This window comes from Amaranthus tricolor, chromosome 17 (genome assembly GCF_026212465.1).
Source record: "Amaranthus tricolor cultivar Red isolate AtriRed21 chromosome 17, ASM2621246v1, whole genome shotgun sequence".
NCBI classification, from domain to species: domain Eukaryota; kingdom Viridiplantae; phylum Streptophyta; class Magnoliopsida; order Caryophyllales; family Amaranthaceae; genus Amaranthus; species Amaranthus tricolor.
In genome coordinates, this window is record NC_080063.1 from 13,475,297 (window position 1) to 13,496,612 (window position 21,316).

Consider the following 21,316-nt stretch of genomic DNA (forward strand, 5'->3'; position numbering starts at 1 on the left):
CCTTAGGAAAATGTCATAAGATACTTTAACTCGAGAGTTTTCAATTTTCTTTTTCTATTTCCGCAAACGAACTCTCTCCCTGCAAATCGCTTCAGGATCTTCTCTCATCTTCTTCTTGAGCCGTTTAGCATCTCTATAAATCTGCTTCAGATATTATTCAATCTTTTGCAAAAAAAATTGTATGTTTTCTTATTTTCACCGGATTGATTTTTTCGACATAGTTCAATTGATTGTGTGAATCTTCTTGCGTGTTCATTTTATTTGCAAAGTGTATGAATTATAGGTTGGATTAATATTTCTATTTTGAAATGATTTTTTAGGGTGTTTTCTTTTTTTCTGTTGCAAATAGTCTTAAAAAATAATGTTAGGGTTTTTAGATTGCAAATTGAATGTAGAATAGAGTTTGAATTAATCAATTTTGAGATGTATGAACAAATGGAATCTTTGTCAAGAATTTCATAAATTTTCCAACAACCTTCTTGTGTTCTTAATATTAGTCACTAATGAAATTTCTCATCCTCCCTTAATGTGAGCTTATAAAACTCAAAAACCAAAGTTGACTGTGACCCAAAGCTAATTTAGAATTGTGCATTCACAGGAAAAATGAGTGCAGTGTTTGTTGGTATCAAAATTCATCAAGGTGTTCCCAAATGAATATTTTCCAAAACTATGATATTGATCGAATGTCGTACTTTGAGCCTTTTGGGATGGCTAAAAATGTGGATTACAATGATAGTGGTAGATTATACATTTATACTACATTATTCTTGGTTACAATCTTGAGGTTGATATAGTATATGATGATCCATCTGATAGTCGAATGTCGAATGTTGAAGATTGCCAAGTCAAATTCTATTTCTGGTGTTTATATTCAGATTGATCAGTAACCGGTTCCATGCAGGTTTCTTTCAAGTGACAATTTTGAACCCATTATTGATCAACATGCTGTGAATGTACACATTCAAATCAAATTTGACTTGGCAAATATCACCATTCGATTAACGGATGAATCATAATATATTTGAGATACATTGGCCTTAAGATTATAATTAGGAATAGTGTAATATATTCTAACATCATTATTAGAACTAACACCATTCGATTAACGGATGAATCATAATATACTTGAGATATAAGATTATAATTAGGAATAGTGTAATATATTCTACCTTGGTGCGGTGGAGTTCTTGAAGATGGGGTGGCAAGGGTATCCAGTCCCGAAGACTCGTGGGTTTTTGACAACTCCGTGAGGGTGGTGAAGAGGTTGCACTATGTTCTGCGAGGTGGTTGTTTGGCGAGGGGTTGGTGACCGTCGAGGTGGGGTAGTGGTGGTGGCCATTAGGAGGGGAGGGTGGGTGTTTGTTTTCTTTTTTTTTTTTATTAGTTTAAAAAGTTAACCTTATTTTTGGAATTATTCATGCTTATCAAAAGTTGAGATTATTGTAGGAAAATCCTAAAAATGTTGGGTTATTGTAGATAATTTTTCCTGAAGTATATTTCCATTCCCACTAAACAAACAAAGACTTGGACTTTTATTTTAACTCCCATTCCCTCCCCCAAATCCCTCATGTCTAACACCCTCAAAAGGTATTAAATCTACAACGAAACAGGCAAAGCTAACCTAAAATTTCAGACCACTTCTGATGCTCCTGGGGCAAGCTCTTTCTTCTCTTCGTTGGAATTATGGAGCTGCAGTAGAAGAGAATTCGTAACCACAAATATAGAACTCATAGCCATGAGCCCACCTGATGAAAGGGAAATGAAAATAATGCATCAGTAAAGCATCTTCTGGAATCTGGAAACCAGTACCGGCACTGAAAAGGGTGTGTTAATAACTCAGAGCTAACGTGATCATCATTTATAAAATAGAATTTTAAGTTGAACATGATCTTACAAGCAAATATTATCAGTTCATAGATGCTTGACGAAACATAAAAGCAGAAAAACAGTGGGTTCTTCTACGCTGACGATGAACATATGTAATCGACTTAATCATGGCTCAAGTAATTGTAATAATGAACCTTTTAATGAAACTTTACCCCATTTCCCCGGTGACAATGATATTCTCTTGTAATTCAAACCTTCCGTATTAATGACACAAATAATCCTACTGCTTCCGTTATCTATGTTCAAAATTGAGTGCATAGTGCATATTGAGCAGTGTAATTTGTTAATTGCCAACGGACATGGTTTCTTGTTCCTGCACAAGTTAGGCTAAGCTACTTTACAAAAAACATTTTAATAAATAAATTATCTCACTTAAGATTTCTCATTAATGTGAGACTGTAAGTAATTTTTCAGTTTGTCATTCAAATCAGGGTCGTATTTGTCTGAAGCCAACTCTCCACTTTCATATCTGTTGGCGTTGTTCTAGAAGGGAGCTTACTTAGAAGTGGTGAGGTAGAAGCTATTACCAGAGAACTGTTCAATAAATCTTTAAGCACACAAGTACAAGAAGGTGATACCACTCTTTTCCAGAGTATAGGATGTAGATGCTTTCTTTTAGGTAACAATTCTGAATCTTAATCACTATATGTCAATGGATTCCAAATCTTATGTGACCATACCTGATAGAGAAGGTGTCATCGCAAAATCAAAATGAGGAAGTAGCACACCAGCAGCTATTGGAATTGTAACAACATTATATGCAACCGCCCACAACAAATTTTGGTGTACTTTACTCATAGTTGCACGTGCAAGATCAACAGCTTCAACGACCTGCCAAGAACGGGAGTTAGTGACGGATCCAAGCAAATTAGCAGTGTGAAACTAGATTGATTTGGCCGACATCAAGGAAATAATTGCCCACATTTATCCTTTAGTGTCGGTGACCAGGTAGGACACATGAGGAAAATGAACAGACGGATAAGGGGGAGCAGGGATAAAGAAAATAAGCCCAGTTAAATTGAAAAACAACATGTTAGCTATTTACATGCTGAAAATAACAAGTTCTGCAGATCTTCACTTGAATTATAAAACCATTGATCTCGAATTTTCATGCAAAATATACCTGTGAAAGCCTATTCCCAAGAAGTACAATGGAAGCAGCATCTGATGCAGCATTATCTTGCATTCCAGTTTTCAAAGCAATCCCAACATCGGCGAGTGCTAAAGAAGGTGCGTCATTAATTCCATCACCAACCTGCAAGCAACTTGTTGTTTAGAACAGAAAAATGCAAGGAACCGATGGTGCAATATGAAAAAAAAATTAGTAATACTAACAACTTCATGAAATGTTAACGAAAATTTACATGATGCAAATAAAAACCATTCAAAAAAGTATTATCACCAACCAGAAAGGAATTAGATATAGGATAGAAAAATGCAAGGAATCAATAGTCCAATGCACAAAAATTTAAACCAGAGACTTTGTCATGAAATTTGAAGAAAAGCTAAGATACACTTAGCTAAATCCAATAGGGTTGCATCTTCGAATTCATCTCTAAATTTGGAAGATAATAAGATATTAATACAGAAACCTGAAATTTTCTAGTGACTTAAGATTTAAAGGGTCAAGCACAGTGAATTGCAACAGAATTTTCAGAGGAGGTAGGTAATTACCATGGCAATGTGATGTCCTGAAGCTTGTATATTTGATATAAATTGAGATTTCTGCTGTGGATTCAAGGATGGCTGTACCAGATCATCGTTTATTCCAATGATGTTTGCGACTTTTGCAACTGCTTCTTCCCTGTCACCGGATAAGAGGACGGGTTTGATTCCTATTTCTTTGAGCCTTCAAAAAGAAAGGGAAAGTATTAACAGGTAAGTCTATAATTCTTGGTCTTAAAATTAATAAACATAGAAAGTAAAAACTATAAATTACTCATAAGCAATTAGACTAATTAACAGAGCTCTGCAACCTTTACCAGCATCATAGAGAAAGGACCATGAAATTCAGAAAAAAGAAAAGCAAGCACATCCTAACAAGTACCATCAAACAGTATTTAGTATTGATCCTTCCCCCTGTATTTGTTACGTTTGCATTTTTCTTCTTTATTAAGTTTTTCGTTTTCCGAGAAAGTTAGTATAGAAGCAGATTGGAAGATGACGTATACTTGGACAAAGAAGAAAACTTGCATCATACAAATAGCTAAGGAGATTCTAGGAGAATCAGGTGGTAGTTTCGTGGTAAAGATGGATATAACGTGGTGGAATGAGGAGTTCAAGGCAAGCCAATTATCAAGGAAAAAAGAATGTTATCTTGCATTAGAAAATGCATGAATGAGGAAAACTTATCCAAGTATAAGGAAATCAAAACCAACACAATAGTAGCAATTCGCGAGTCAAAATTAATAGCTTTTAAAAAAGTGTTTGACAAACTAGATTCTAAAGAAGGAAAAAAACATATATGTAAAGGATGGAAAAGAGGAGGCAAACAAAAACTAATGACATAGGTGTAGTAAATAAGGATAAGAAAATTCTTCTCAGGATGAGAACATCAAAGATCGATGGAGGGAGTATTTTGATGAGCTTTTTAACGGAGAACAAGGATATGTTGTAGGTGACTCAACAATCATTCCTTTAGATGGTAGAAAATTGAGATGGTAGAAAGTTGGAGCTTGAAAGATGTTAAAAGAGGAGAAAGAAAACCGAAGATGACTTGAAGGACGGAAATGGAAAATGATATATAAATGACCTACACTTACAAATTGAGATGGTAGAAAATCGAAATAAATGGAGAAAAAGATTCCACGTGGAGGACAATTAAAACTGATATATTGGTTCGTATAGCCAACCCCAATATTGTTGTTGTTGATCAAGTTTTTGGTTAACTCATAGTTTAGAAATGTGTGGATGGTAAGGAAAGAGATATGAAATGTATGGATGAGATTTACTTGGAGAAAGTGGGGTTTCCTATTTAAAAAAAGACGTGTAGCAAATTCAATGCGACAGACTAATAAGGAAAATGAAGCAAATACAAAGGGCTAAGGGGGTATAAATGGCAAAGGGTCAGACTGTTCTAAGTCCACCAAGATCCAAATCCAAATTTGTTTTATGAGCCTAGGTCTAGATCCATCCAAGACCCATTGTTTAGAAAATCTAGGATCTAGATTCAGATTCGTGATCTCACAGATCCGAGGTCTATAAAGGGTCTACTTCTTTTTAGATTTTATAGAGCTTATTTTCAATTAATTGAAATCAGGAATGTCTCATTTTCAATGTTTATCTCATTTCTTTTCACCGAATGCAAATTGTCATCCTTGCAGATGCTTCCCACAACAGAATAGATGAGTCAAGGGAAGCCTACACTAGACCCAAAAATCAGATCTAACCAGACCAAAACCTGACCGACCCTATCGAGACCCATTCAACCTGACAAATATTTGTACTATTTGGAGAATTTTTAGTTTTACATTAATATTTTTGAGTTACAACCTATAAAATTTTAGTTAATGTTTATTGTTTGAGTCAATATTCTACAATTATGAATAGAAAAGTTATTTTTGGCCTAATATAATAAGAAAAACTAATTTTTAAATTTTAACGGAAAAATTTACTTAGGCTTTTCTTAGCTATTTTATAGCAATAGGAATAGAATAATAGAAAATATGATTCGTTAAATCAAACCCGACCAACCCAAAACACACCCAATTGATTGGTCTAGTGCAAACCCATAGAAGCTTAAGTTTTTATAGAACCCAAGTAACACGCTCGAGGCATTCACAGATAACTTGGTAGTCATATAGCATGCCTAGCATTAAGAAAATCTAAGTACCTTGTTACAGTGGCCACCGCATCATGCCTCAAGGAGTCAGAGATTGCTATAGCACCAATCACACCCTCTCCTTCTCGTCCAACATAAACCACAGTTTCTGATTTATCCAATGATGATGTTGATTTAGTTGATTCAAACATCAAGGCATGATCCAAATATGTTATATCTGATTGATTTTTCCTTTCAAAACGTTTACAAACCCATTCCAAAGAACCTACTGCAACCAAACGTCCATCTACTTCAGCTAAAGTTCCAAAACCTGGTTCCGTTAGTTGCCCACTTGTGGAAGGAATATCCAATCCGCATGACTCTGCTTTACTCAAAATTGCATTTGCAAGGGGATGCGATGTTGTTTTCTCCACAGCAGCAGCAAGCCGGAGAATCTCTGAACTATCATAAGCCAAAGAAGCCACATATGAAACAGTAGGTTTTCCTTCTGTGAGGGTTCCTGTCTGAACACATGGGCTTCTGACAATTAGCAACTAAACTTTCTTGAATATTCAGATATAATGTAACTTCAGCTCTACAAACAGTAATATATTCTGCGACGAGAACCAGAAAATATAATGGATAAATGTATAAACCTTGTCAAAAGCCATATAGTCTATGCTAGCCAGGCGTTCCAGTACGTCTCCTCCCCTCAAAAGAAGTCCTTGTCTTGCTCCTGAAAATCCAAAAAAATTAGAGGAAAATTATTCATTTTTAATTATCAGCTAAAATGATGTTTCAATTGTTAATGTATGTAATCAATTGTACAATGGAAAAGTAAATGCTACAAAACAAAGAGGAAGCAGTCAAGCCACCCTCACGTACCAATAGAAGTGCCAACTAGGATTGCTGTGGGCGTAGCAAGTCCCAAAGCACAGGGGCAGGAGACAACCTGTAAGAGAGTGAGATGTAGATAAGGATTTTGATGTAAAATTACATGTCACTTTCAGCTTCTCTATATCAGGAGGGAGGATAACATGAATTCCACGCATGATTAAGCTAATATTACTATCACATAGAAAACTTGTGCAGGTTCTCATTACAGGCCTGATTGGTAATCACTAAAAGATGACACTAATAAGGGTTTGTGTACAGTTTCAGGTGTACCCGAAGGAGGCTAAAACAGTACATAATCTTCCTTAAGGATTGCGCGCATAACTAACTAAATTGAATAGTGACAAATGTAACATTCCATTCCATTACCCCAATGTTATTCATTAGCTCCCCTAGGATCCCTTCTAGGCAGGGTTAGGGAATCATTATACCCACCTTACTTTTATATAAATAAAAAAGTTTCTTTTTATGATAGCGGATGTAAAGGTCTGATTCAGATTGTTGACTTTTTGCTTCACATAAATTACTGAGCTTGAACCTTTGCAAAATGTTACAAAATTCTATAAAGTCATTTAGAAATTTAAATGGACCATTTACAATACCGTAAGTTCTAACTGTAGAAAATCATAATGCGGAAATAAAGATTGATTTGGGTTTTGAATACTTGGTTTGTATTAAACAATAATGAGATGTACTATCTCTATTTATACAAGTAATAAGGACTAACTCAATGAAACAAAATATCACGAAATATTAAACTTAAGGAAACTAAATCACAATAATATAAAATATAGTATTCTACTTTCCTACACTCCCTCTCAAGTTTGGTCTTGGGATCACCGAGACCGAACTTGCCAAAAACATTCTACAATGCTTTTGAGCCAATTGCCTTGATCAGAAAATCCGCCAGTTGATCTTTTGATTTTACATAGGACATTCTGATAATTTCTCCGACAAATTTGTCATAATTGATTTTCAAATTTTTGAGTTTGGATAGGAAAACGAGTATATGATTTAAAATGGTTGGATGAACAAGATTGGGATTTAAAATGGGAGAAGTACTTGGCTTGGAAATGGATCCACCCACGCGGATCTTTGGGTGACCCAAATGAGGGCACGCAGGTCTGGCCTGGGGTAGGGCTAGGGCTTTGTTTTTGTTAGTGTCCATATCAAAAGAGATTTTTGGTTTGTTTGATGTCTGATTTTGGGGTTCTTGGATTTGAAATGCTTGTTTGTCGGTTTTTTTGATGAGGAATGGGGAATGTAGTCTTGCCACCGTTCCTGTGACTTACCGGAGCTTTGGAGGCGACTTTTTCGTTTTTGAACTCATCACTTCGCCGAAATGATGAATTCTCTGATTCTGACCGGCTTTCTTCCCTTTTTTCACTCCCCCTTTCGTTAGTAATGGGCCCAAGAAAGGTGGAAATCCATGTCCATAACTCATGGGCACTAGTAGTATGATCAATAACAGCATTGACAATGGTGGTGTCAAGGGTGTAAAGTATCCATGACATCACTTGTGCATCGTTTTGTTTCCATTGAGGATCTTTGTTTTCTGGAGGGGCGGCAATGATATGATTGAGCCGCCACCGATCTGCTATTTCTTGTTTAATTTCAGTGTAATTTGTAAAATTCAAATATTCAGATGGGTAAGTATGGATTTTTTGGTTATATGTTTGGATACTTTGGAACATTCGTTCCAAGGAAATCATCTTTTTTTCGAGTTTGGTTTTTTTTTTTTTTTTTTTTTGGTTTTATTTTGCTCTGGTTTTGGTTTTATTTTGATCTGGTTTTTTTGAGTTTAGTTTAGTTTGATTTTTCTAGTTAATGATGAATTTCGTGGCCGATCACCGGTCCCCGGAAAACACCATTAGCTCTAATACCATGTAGAAAATCATAATGCGAAAATAAAGATTGATTTGGGTTTTGAATACTTGGTTTGTATTAAACAATAATGAGAGGTACTACCTCTATTTATACAAGTAATAAGGATTAAAGGAAACAAAATATCACGAAATATTAAACTTCAGGAAACTAAATCACAATAATGTAAAATATAATATTCTACTTTCCTACAGTAAATTGTAAATAATGCTTTAGGATAAAATAAAAAGGACAATGCAAGCATTTATATAGGCTTACACTATCTAGCATAGAAAGCTAGGGACAAATGTCCTGGAATATCTACTAAAAAAGAGGAAAAAAAGATCATATAACACATTTAATTTCACTTGGTGGCTTTAAGCTTAGATAATCTTAAAAAGCAAACAAGGAGGAAATGATGTACATAAAAACTCAATATGATGAACTTTTTTTTTCATAAACTGGAGTTCAACAACTTTGATGAGTGCTACGAACGATGTTCTTGATGTTCAATAGTTCTTTGTAACTCCAAAAAGATCAAGCCGTAGATTATTAAAGACTTTATTTTGTTAGTTTGATTCAGAAAAACAAAAGTAGTTTATTGATAGTTTTAGAAGTCTTTTATTACAATAATGTTATCATGGCTATTTAGGGTAACGTCGTCTAATATTTTTGAGTTGTAACTTTCTAAATCAAGAGAGTATAATTTTTGATAGTTGAAAGGATGAGGCATGAAGAAAGAGGCCAAGATTGTCGAACAACATAGGACGAGAGAAGAGATACATGCCTAAGTTCAAAGTCTAGTCCAAAAGTTCGCCTGAAGGAGAAAACGGCTAGCCTTGTAAGTATTTGCTACTTTTGTGTTTCTAGTTCATAATGGAATCCCAATTCAACCATTCAAGCCTGAAGTCTTTTAATTTTGATAAAAATTCAAGTTCAACAAGCTCGATTGGATCCATGATCAAAGTCAAGAAGCAAGTCAACATGGGAAAAACGTGATATGGCGCCATGAGTGGAAAGTCAAGATTTTGAATTTGGTTTGTGAAAAACCTAAGTATTAGTCGTTGCTTTCAACATCGAGATAAGAAATACATAGCTAAATCTTATCATAAGTAATCATTTTAGGGTTATAAGTAATCACTCGATGACTATAAAAAGTAATTATATAAAGATTACTCCTATAAATGATCACTTTAACGTTATAAGTGATCATTTTAAGCAAAAAATAAATACATTGGACCAGCCCAATAGAAATGGTCTCTCCGTGAGACCATCTCATTTAAGAATTAGCAAAACCCTAAACCCCATAAAACATTTTCCCCTTCGTTAATCATGAACCCTAAATCCTCCATCATCCATCCTTATCCCGAAAACCACAATTTCCTCAACCATCTCAATACATTTTCATTAGAAGTTCAAATCTTTTTAAGTGTATCATGCGATCGGAATATCCGATGCTACAACATAAATGAATGAACAAAGAAACTAAAAACTAAAGCATACAATTTAAATTTCTAGCATATGTCAGTTTCAGTTTTATTACTCACCAGCACATCCACAGCCAGCTTCAAACTTAAGATTAGAGGACTACCCTCAGGACCAGCCATGTCATTAAGCAAAACATCAGGGAAGAGTTTGGCTCCGATTGATGACCTACAAAACTCAACAAGCAATAAAGAGTTAGTAGGGAATTTCAGGAAGAATACCATTATAACTGCCATAACTAGGATATTGACAATGTAAAGCAAATTATAATTATGTATATAGTAGAAATAAAACAACTCAACACCACCAACAGGTACGATCCTAGCAATGGCTAGGCTTCCTTACGACTCTCAGTACAAGGGATTTGTACGTGTGAATTGTGTTAATCATATCTCTGATAGATGAGTGATGAGTAGAGTAAAGCTTGTGTAAAAACAAAACAGTATCAGTAAAATATATGAAAAGGAACAAAAAATGACAATAAATATCTATCAAAGTAGAAAACAATTAGTGGAATTTATTGCATACACAAAATCATCCATTTATAGCGCCCTCATTCAGCATTGTACCTAAAATTGAATTATTTTCTTGTCAATTATGGTCAGGAGTAGAAAATTCTTAGCTTATATGTTTGACGAATCAATGACGTTTTGGCGTGCATATTATTTTCACACTTTGCTAATATGCTTGGTTTTCCTCTGGTGACCCACTTGGTAGTCAGTTAATTGACGAGTCTAATTGCATGCAGCCGTGAAATATAAACTACTTTCATATTCATTGAAATAGAACAGATAAGAAAGTAGTTTATATTCAAGAGGAGCATACAATTAGGCTCGTTAATTATCTAACTAGCAAGTGGGTCATTAGAAGAAAACCAAGCAAATCAGCAAAGTATGGAATAAGGTTATCATATGTCGTGACATAATTTAATGTTGTAATCTTTTTGAAACTATTGACCAGATTCCTTGTGAATTTACCAAAATGTACACATCATTTCAGAATTACAATGAATCCTTAAGAGCAATCCTTCTATCCCGTAAAGAGAGAATACATTGTAAGCTTTGTCACATTAGGCTCAGAAACAGGTTAAAATATTATGATGATGTGAAAGAATCGTAAGGTATAATAGTAGTTCTCAAATAGGATAACAACCATATCAAAATTGTAAGGATAAGGCAATAGAATCTGTTCATTCTAAAGGTTCACAAGTGTGGGCCATCGGCCAAGTCCCCACAACCAATCCCAGGCTCTACTCTACTCTACTCATGTTCAAGGAATAAGTGCAATGCAAAGATAGCTCGCAATGGTATTGTAGTTCATCATGCATAACACTCACATTGATCCTGCAGCCTAACATACATGAGACCATACATGAGCCGCTAAGTGCAAAATAGCAACAGTGCAAAAGTATCATTGGATCACAAAGTACAAAGGAGACAATGCATACCAAAAGGCAAACGTTGCCAGAGATAAAGTCATAACACTGTAAACAAATGGGCCAGCAATTGAATCTGCAAGCCTTTGTATAGGCGCTTCATTACTTTGGGCATCTTCAACCTGAAAATTCAAAAGCCAATTTTTTATCTTTTTTTCAGGTATGTCACATTCAAAGACTAAATAAAAACAGATTCCAAAAAAAAAAACAACTTCCTTAGGTAGAAAAATTTTATTATTGTTCCAACCAGCTCACAAGATCCCAATATGAATAATATAAGCCATAAGGGGATGTGGTGTGCCATAGATGAGACTGAGCTTGTAATAACTAAAAGCAATGACATTGGTAGTATTGAAGACCAAGGATATGAGGTAAATGGTAAGGACTTGAGACTTTTGAAACAAAATCAATGAGGATAAACACAGGGGAGATCAGATAAGTGTCCATTAGCTATGGAACAATAAAACAAATGCTGGTGAAAAGCTGGTATTCATTATTAAGCATAAAGAACCACGCATATAAATTTATGTATTTCAAGATGTAATTTAACACCATAAAATGCAGGTTAGATTGACTCCTAGTTTTTTTATTATCACTCAAGTTGGAAGCGCTGCCTCTGTTGTTGCACATGTGTTTATCGATGTATGTCAGAATGTGCATATGAGAGAGAGGAGGGAAGGTTGAGAGGGAAAAACAAATGGCACAGGAAAGTTTAACACAACAAAGTACAGAGCTAATATATACCCAAAAAATACAATCATTTAAATTTAAAATTTCGAAGATTCAGGAAACATATGGTCCAAAATTTCTACAAAATGGGAAGTGGTTGGATCAAATCAGTGCATGGTGAATTGATGAATGATAAAAAAATTTTACATATTAAATGATAAATTACGAGAAGAAAATAACATTATTACATACCATGTGAATGATTTTAGAAATTGTAGAATTCGAGCCTGTGGAGGTAGCCTCTATCCTTATTGGACCATCCTAAAAAAAACAGAATGGTTATATAGTCGCTGGGGGAAGAGACAATACTACATCATTACATTTTACAGATGTCTGCCTAAAGTTTGCACAGATTATTATCAAAACTTCTTGGGTGGAAGAGGGGAAAGGATGTTGATACTTATCTAGGTGCATGATAATATATGATTTTAAAAGAAATAGAAGCAAAATAAGATATCCTCATTTAGCACAATCACAATACAATCCAAAGATCACTTAAATTGTATACCCAGTTTATTGTGCCAGCAGAAACTAAAAGCCCTGCTTCCTTAAATACAGGTAGAGATTCTCCAGTAAGCATGGATTCATCTACAACGCTTCTTCCAGCAAGCACCTGTCCCTGGAACATATAGATTGCATAGCCAAAGTTCATAAGCATACCAATAGTTCTTGTCTTTACACAGCTATGTGTTATCGAATAAACAAGAGAACTCACCCAAAAGACTAACCTAGTAGGTGAGAGAGCCCATTTTACTCTATAAACCCCACATTAGATGTCCATACAACCGATGTGGGACAAAGTCCCATAACTTTTTAATGGCCTCAAATCCATTCCAGGACATTCGAACCCCCATAAGTTCCAACGTCCTCATTGGTCATGGCTGGGTTACCTAGGCCACCACTCCAAGTTGGATCCTCATTGGTCACGGCTGGCTTAACCCAGGTCACCATTTCGAAGCGACTCTGACACCATTGTTATAGAATAAACAAGATAACTCACCCCAAAAGACTAGTCTAGTAGGTGAGAGAGCCCATTTACTCTATAAACCTCACATTAGTTCTCCATATAACCGATGTGGACAAAGTCCCATAACTTTGTGATGGCCTCAAATCCATTCCATGACACTATGATGCATGAATGCAGAAATGCCTAAAGAAGCTAGCAGATAAACTGCACTCTGATGAATTTCACAGATAGAAGAAACGTTTAGAGCATTATGAAAAGACTTTAGGCTTACATCCACAGAAATAGTTTCTCCAGGTAAAACCAACACAGTATCACCAGCTCGAATGTCATCAGTAGGGACATCCATGCAAATGGAATCAGAAGCAAGCACTTCGCTAGTAGAAGAATCACTCTCTGATGAAGTAATGACAAGTCGAGCTTGAGTAGATACTAATGACTGCAAGATAACATTCATAATTTGTCAGCATATGGTCTACTGCGGCACTGGTGCAAATAGATACAGTTTTTGGAATCCAAAAATGAAATCCCAAGCTCACTCATGCCATAAAGACATATAGTAACACAACATGCGTGACAAAATCGATGAATATTATCTCATCCACTTATACAATATATTTATGATTTATCTTCCCTATTCCATCAGTCATATCAAAGCAGGTTGGAAGCCATGTGCCATTGCGATTTGGTAGACTTTACACCTTTTGAAGTTGATAATTGTATGTTAATTGCATATTAGAGCCATCACTGGTGATGGGATTTTGTTTTGTTGCCAAAGAGGGCTGATTTTTAAAACGTTGAGGACATGTGATGTAGGTTTCTCCAATGCACTAACTATGAGACTTGAACTATTTGGAGGTCCCAGACTCCTAAAACATTTTTTTATTATTATTGTTCACTAATAAATGATAGATGAGCTCAAAGTCTAAAACAGATATATATACTATAGTAATAAAGTGATTCTTACAAGAATAAACTTCCGTTCCCCAAGGATTTGGAAAGATAAAGATAAGTATATTCTATGTTACTTGAACTCGGGTATTGATGTCGGATACTAGTACGTGTCCAAGTGCCGGATATGTCTAAATAGTCAATTTTACGCCTAAAATGAAGTGTCTAAGTGCCATACCAATGTCCGAGTAACATAGACTATATTATAGCATAAGAAAATAATCCCTTACAAATAATATTCTGCAAGACCACCAACTCACTCTTAGACTCTCACTCTCTGTCCTTGACTAAATTCAAAGGTATTTGTCAAGAATCAAACAGGACTTCTGTGATGCTGACATATCAAAGGTGATACAAAGGGTAGAATAAATGTGCTTGTATGTGTAGTATAAATAAAGGATCGAAGAGAAAGTAAAAGCATGACATAAGTGTGATTCAGTTGTAACTCTCGGAGAACCGCAGGCTTCTCAAAAGTCTGTTCTACCAGCTCTCTTGCAGCAAATTCTACACTGCTAACCAACCCCATTACGCTATATTCTCAAACTCTCATGTTCTTATTGTTTTTCAAAAGACCCTAACTCACCCTATATACTATTTAGTACATTCTTTTTTGTATGCTGACATTTACTTGAAATAAATATCACTAAACAAATTTGTAATACTCCTTATTTATGAAAAAATTTCCTTGATATTCCTCATCTACCAGAACTTGCAAAGAATTGTTTCTCCAACTGTCTGTGTTAATATATTTCTAGGGTTGATCAAATAAGAGCGAGAATTTTCTTGACAAATCCAGCCACGGAAGAACCCACCCCCCCCCCCCCCCCCCCCCCCCGCGAAAAAACACACACACAACTCAATAATGGGTAGACACAAAATGACGATAAATTTACTTAAATATTTAAAATTTTAAACTCCAAGGACTGTATCAATCAACATGAGATTGGAGAATATAGGATTCCACCAAAAAGGTTCTCTCGTGTTTATTAATGGATATGATAACCCATTGGCTTTGAAGCAAGGTAAGCATAATAATAAATGGTAATACTAAATGAACACCTCAAATAATGGTTACCACACCATATCACACTATTACCATCTCCTTCACCAATCAGCTCGAACTTCACTTTCTAACATAACCTTAATTGTTCATTGGCATCATAGACTAAAAGTAGAAGCACAGAAATTGCAATCACACTGATGTGAGAAGAGGCTAGCAGCTAAGTGCGTCACATGCTAATACCACTTATCGAAGAAAATCAAAATGATATACTAAATGATTCTTCCATTAGTAACATAATCAGAGAGCGCTTAAAATTTAAGAAAAAGAATTACGCTACATTGCGTTTGGAATTTTCCAAACCATTTTGCTAGTCTCAAGACCAAAAAAGCACTTAGAAACATATAAAATGACCCCATAGCCATATGTCTCCGTTTAAACTTTATAATTTCACAACAAAATTAAAAGTTGAGAAGCAATAAAGCTTATCAGAAAATAATTGGAAGCAAAGAATAAACTATGAATTTTCTGAAAAGATACTCAAATAAGTTCTGTTGCCAGTCAATAAATATAAAGCAAAGCACTTACTAAGAGTTCATTCATATCACTAGAGGCTTTTATCCTCGCTCTCTCCTCCAGAGAGCGACCAAGAAGCACGAACCCAAGAAGCATGACCTGCATACTAAAGCCCATGTCAACATATAAGAGACAGACACGAGATCTTCATGATTTAGTTACCATATGGTATAATTAATAGCCAACTCAAAGGTACAGGGTTTGAGAGTAGGAAACTCAATAGAAATAAAATCACTAGGTCATGTCTAATACTAACTAACATAGTGAACATCATACACATTAGATCAAATAAAAGCAATTAAATCAGAGCCAAATGAGAAATATAGACCTTTGATATTTCGATCCATTTTGTTGCCTTATTAAAAGCTTTTGCAAACAGGGAAAAAAACATTTACACACATCACAACAACAAAAAAGTACAAATTATGCATGCCAACCACCTATTAAGATTTAATTTTGTCCTTAGAATTTAAAAGTATTAAACAACAAAGAAAAAGGATACCATAGGAAAAAAGGCATTGGTAAGAACTATGTGATAAGAAATTGCAAGTAAAAGTGATCGGTGAAAGAGCTATTCCATATGGAGCCGCTAAGGAAGGAAAGAGATACTTTAGCAATGACATTTTTTTTTTGTTTACTAATTATGGCCCGAGGGAAGGATTTAATAAAGAAGGATGGAGCCAAGTCGGCCAAGTACAGTTGTACCTTCATCTTGCATGTTCTTTAATCTTTACAAACGGGCCAGATATTTATGTGTCCAAATATGTACAAATGAAACAGGGCATCTATTTTATACATTCAGCATCAACATTAATTATCAAAGTTCAAGATACTCAGAAAAATAGTATGTCCAACAAACAGATGCATCAACCAAACAGACAGGTTATTACATGAGTCACATAAACTGTTGCATTTTTTTCTTGGCCTGGAGTGTACAATGATGTACAGATGTACATGCTCTCTTTCTCTCTGAGGCTTATGAATTCATCAGATTTTAGCATTAAACCGCATTCATGGGATACTGATAATAACAATCATCTTAGAAGAATTAATTCCATATTACCATGAGTGTTAACAAACACCCATCAAGCCCAAGCACATGTAAAATATAACAAACTTAGATGGATCCTTTAAGGGCAGAACTCTAAGAAATAAACAAAATAACTCAAGAATTTGAAATTCATTTGGCCAATATATAATGTGATGATTGATGATAAACACTTAAACAGAACAGTATTTAATGTATAGTAAAATAAGAAATCAAGCACAGTTCCAGATCTTATGATTGTTGACATTGATATTAAGGTCATCTGAGTTGTGTCAAAAATATATTAGAAAAGTTTCTGAACAAATATTTGATAAGCACATGGAATGTTGAAGTGGTAATCTCACCGGTTCATCAAAGAATGAAGCGTTCCACTCAAGTTCTGGGCTAATAAGTGAAACCTAAGCAAAAGGACATCAGAAAATAATAAAATAAAAATGATTAGTACCAAAAACCAGCTGAAAGCTCCATGATTCTTGTTGAAAGAGAGGTCATACTGCACTCAAGATGAATGCGGCAACAGAACCAAATCCTACGAGAGAATTCATATTGGGAGAACCTTTGGAAAACGCTCTGAGACCATCATACAACAATTCTGAAACAAGAAAGACACGTAGTCAGTCTTTAATTCTTGTCAAGGTCATTCTTTAATTGTTCATAACAGTGTCAAACAAGAATGGATCTGATCGACGAAGTCATAAAGGTTTTCAAATCTAGTGTACTGATACTACCCATATCATTAACATATACCCAACATACCAGTACAAGTGTCCAAATTCTATTTTGGGTAATTTCATTACAAGTGTCCTTTCCCATATTTAAATAGTTATTTGTAGTTTATATTTGTTTGGGTTCTACAAAATTCCCCGACTTTAATTTCTTCCCATCAACTTGCGTTTTCTTAAAAATTGTACAAGAGTAAATGGGACACTTGTAATGGAATGGAGAGATTATAGTTTAAGGGATGTCTCAAGATCTTGGCTGAAGTATGAGTGTACACCAAACAAATCATCTCCATTAGCGCATCACCATGACCATTGTTGTATTGTAGCCAAAATCGAATTTCCACACCATGGTTCAAAATACCAATATTTTTCGTGTGAATTATAACTGTGCAACAACACAACGAAACAACAATACCAAAGCCTTAATCCCAACAGTGGGGTTGACTACATGAACCAAACTAAATTAACATGGAAAATCGTTGCTAAGTGAATTATAATTGTGCAACAACACAACAATATTAAAGCCTTAATCCCAACAATGGGGTTGACGCATGAACCTGGTAAATCATGCTAATAGTGATTTGAGGTGGGGCATGCAATTAAAATTTCAAGGTCTTGAGAAAATAAGCTTGAGGAATTAAAGTGCATTCTACACAAGGATACAATTACTTTCAAGTCGATGTAATATCGATACAATGCCCATATACCAGACCATAGTGTGAAAATATGGCCGAGACATAAAGGTTTACAAATCTAGTCAAATGATACTAACCATAACGTAAGGGTGTAGAACATTGTTTAGTCAGTTCAAAGGATATCTCATAATTTCGACTGATATCTCATGGTTCAAGGAATATTTGGTGACACATCAACCGCATAACCCCCATTAATATGTAATCGCATCATCGTGACTCGTGACCATTATCAAAATCACAATTTTGCATTACGATGGAGACTTAGAAGGGGGCAAGGTTTGTTACAGAGAGCTACAAGTCTCCTGATTGCTTAAACAGCAGAAAATGATGAGAAGGAAAGAAAAGTTTTGCAATTATAAAAGTTGCGCATTGATAACATTTAAGCTAGAAGTACAATGCCAACGAATGAAGACGGGAAGATAAAAAAAAGATTTAAATTTAACCTTAAATGTTGTCGCATTGTACACTTATAATCCTTAATTGTTCACCTTTAGCAAAGATCTCTTGCAAAGCATATTTAAAAGATGTGAAATAGATTTCACATACTACAACCACTTGCAGCCATCACTAACACAAAATCCAATCATCGACCTAAAGATAGCTCTTTCCTCATTAATAGCTAGCCAGAAACATTGACATCCAATTATTCATTTATAGCACTTCCACAAAGCAAGCATCAACATACAAGAGCCTCAATCAGAACTTAGATTGAAAACTAGGTTGTTAAAAAAAATAAAATAAAATCCAGCTTCCCAGAATCCCAGACCTCTACAAAAACCATGTGTTAGTTTAAAAAGATATTCACCGTAAATATCATTAAAAGATGATTAACAATCCCTTTCATGTGCTAGTTTGAATTTTGTATGGAACCATACAATTCAGATTTTGGTTTCATATACACAAAGATCGAGAAAACCTCTAAATTTCTTGCACTGCAAAAATGTTTTAAAATATACTTATATCGGTAGAAAGTAGCATTAAAATTAGTGGAGAACTCTTGTCTCCCAAATTAACGAATTTCTCGGAATTAGGACAGCTAAGCACAAACCTCGTCCTGGTCCCAGCAAAGCTCCCAGAGCTAAAGCCCCTTTGAAATATGAATTGTGCAGCACATCCCAAATACCTCCTGGTTCATGAATACCAAATACAAAAAAGCCAAAAATAGTCAGAAGAAAAGGATGTAATTGATTTTTATCCTTTAGTACAACTGTAAACAGATGTCAAATTAGTAGGAAAATGACTCAGAAAATCTAAGTTAATAGAAGTTATTTACACATATGAATAGCGAGAAAGTAAAACTTATCATCAATTAGAATTCAGCCGTCTAAAATTACCATGTGCGACATGAATTCCAAGGGAATGAAAAATATGAGAACCATGAGAGCCACAACAAAGAGCAACTAAAGTCCAAGCAAAAATCACTCTGTTTTTACTCTTCTCAGTCAATTCCTTCTTTTTTGCTATCGTTTCCTTCCATTTCTTCACTCTTTCTCCTACACCACTATCAGAGACTCTCTTCTTCGCTTCAAATCCACAATCGTTCAACCGCTTCGCCAATTCTTCCGCTATTAAAGCACCTTCCAGTACCTCGGATTTCAATCTAACTGCAGCAGTTTCCGTCACCATATTCACAACCGCAGACTCCACTCGATCATCAGACGATATGATTTTCTTCACGCGAGTTGCGCAACCGCCGCACATCATCCCGCCGACGTCAAGGAGAAATGAGGTTTCTATTGGAATGCGAGATTCAAGCGACGAAATTGAATTTGAGATAGGTAAGTTGATGTCTACAGCCTTTGCAGCGATTAAATTAGGGTTTCGACGCAGACGAAATAAAGGTGTATGACGAAGAGGAAAGAAAATTGGAGAGTGAGATCGGCGAATGTAGCGGTGGTGAGAAATGGTAGTTGTGGAGGAAAAAAAAGGTGAAAACTTGAGTAAGCTTGCCGCCATAGTTGATGGACGAGAGCAGAAATGAGTGTGGTTGAGTATTGACTAACAATGGCGATTTTAAGGTGGATAAGGGGGCGGAAATGGAGGATAGAGAAAAAAGATGGAAGACAGCTGCGGTGCTGCCTGCTGGTTTCGTTTTAGTTTTTTTCTAAAAAAACTGTTGAGATTGGAACAAATGATAGTTTGACACGTGTCCATTTTTCAAAATTTTTTGTTCGGAATGAAAAACAAGGTGATAAGGAATATTTAGTCAAACTATTGCCTCACAATCCACCATCGATTTTAGGCTCCAACTTTCACTTCTCCCTTCCATAAATAAATGACAAATTATTGTATGACACCCTTTCATCAAGTGAGCTAATTTAGTTCTTAGTGTTTAGTTAAATCGCTCAGTAGTTATTCATAAATTCGCTACACTTTTATTTTTTTTATCTATAGTCCTCAATTAGCATATCTAAAGCGGGGCCCATTATTAGAGTGGCTTAATAATCAATATTTATACTTATTTGATTTATTGTTTCAACTACCGCGAATATATGTATAATTTATCACACGAGAGTAATCAGGTAATAAAGAGTCAATTATTATTAGCGTAATCAATGGAGAAATTTTATCAAATGCTAGTATTTTGATTTTTTCTCCTTTTTAAGTTGTAAGAGTCTATAACATAAATTTGACATAGGAGCCCAAAATTTATGTTACGGCCCTGTAATTCTATCTAAATCACATTACTTGTTGTACCTATGAATTCTTTGAAAAATATTCTAAGCATGGAATTTATTTATCTATTTTATTTCACAATACCCGCACATGTCCACATATACAGAAGAAATTGCCTTGATTGTGTAGTTGTACCTATAAATAATTCGAAAAATATATTTAAGCATGTAACTCAATACCTAGGGTGATGAATATCTGCTTGGATTTAAGGAGGTCCCAACAATCAGTCTTATATGTATTTAATGTTAGAGTATATAATATATCACGAGGCCTTAACCAAAAACTTAAACTAATAGTTAATACCGAATGGTTAATACCTCGAAATATATAATATAGTGTAACATGTAAAAGGGAATTCATTATCCAAATGAGTCTTTCTTTGTCTTGAAAATGGTTGACATTTAGTAAACGTTAGGGTGATACTCAACCGAATGTAGAGATTTATGATATAAGATTGAAGGTCTTCAAAGATCTCGAACACTATTTTCTCAATTGAAAAATTGGCTAACTAGCGATGCACTCACAACAAGATATAGTAACACTAAAACATTGACGTGGGTTAATTCAAAATCAAAAAACCGTAGTCCGCAACATAAAAAAATACTTTTTTATATAAAAAATTAAAAACCTT

General features: G+C 35.0%; 1 protein-coding gene across 2 annotated transcripts in view; it reads right to left on the reverse strand.

The window, feature by feature from the left end:
- Positions 1 to 20,185, reverse strand: part of LOC130804696 (copper-transporting ATPase PAA2, chloroplastic) — a 22,002-nt gene extending 1,817 nt beyond the window's left edge. Inside the window, exons 1-17 of one of the 2 annotated variants that reach the window (XR_009040048.1) lie at positions 19,344 to 20,185; positions 19,058 to 19,135; positions 17,087 to 17,184; positions 16,937 to 16,990; positions 15,557 to 15,643; positions 13,292 to 13,456; positions 12,562 to 12,672; positions 12,246 to 12,314; positions 11,337 to 11,446; positions 9,952 to 10,057; positions 6,533 to 6,599; positions 6,304 to 6,383; positions 5,720 to 6,171; positions 3,562 to 3,736; positions 3,011 to 3,142; positions 2,568 to 2,718; positions 1,170 to 1,745 (exon numbers count right to left, since the gene is read on the reverse strand). Coding sequence is in view for 1 of the 2 variants with exons in the window: in XM_057669240.1 (XP_057525223.1) it covers positions 1,630 to 1,745; positions 2,568 to 2,718; positions 3,011 to 3,142; positions 3,562 to 3,736; positions 5,720 to 6,171; positions 6,304 to 6,383; positions 6,533 to 6,599; positions 9,952 to 10,057; positions 11,337 to 11,446; positions 12,246 to 12,314; positions 12,562 to 12,672; positions 13,292 to 13,456; positions 15,557 to 15,643; positions 16,937 to 16,990; positions 17,087 to 17,184; positions 19,058 to 19,135; positions 19,344 to 19,965 (2,673 nt within the window). In the remaining variant the exon portion in view is untranslated. The remainder of the gene's footprint in view (positions 1 to 1,169; positions 1,746 to 2,567; positions 2,719 to 3,010; positions 3,143 to 3,561; positions 3,737 to 5,719; positions 6,172 to 6,303; positions 6,384 to 6,532; positions 6,600 to 9,951; positions 10,058 to 11,336; positions 11,447 to 12,245; positions 12,315 to 12,561; positions 12,673 to 13,291; positions 13,457 to 15,556; positions 15,644 to 16,936; positions 16,991 to 17,086; positions 17,185 to 19,057; positions 19,136 to 19,343) is intronic. The other variant, XM_057669240.1, reaches the window with a different exon arrangement.
- Positions 20,186 to 21,316: the final 1,131 nt, after the last annotated feature.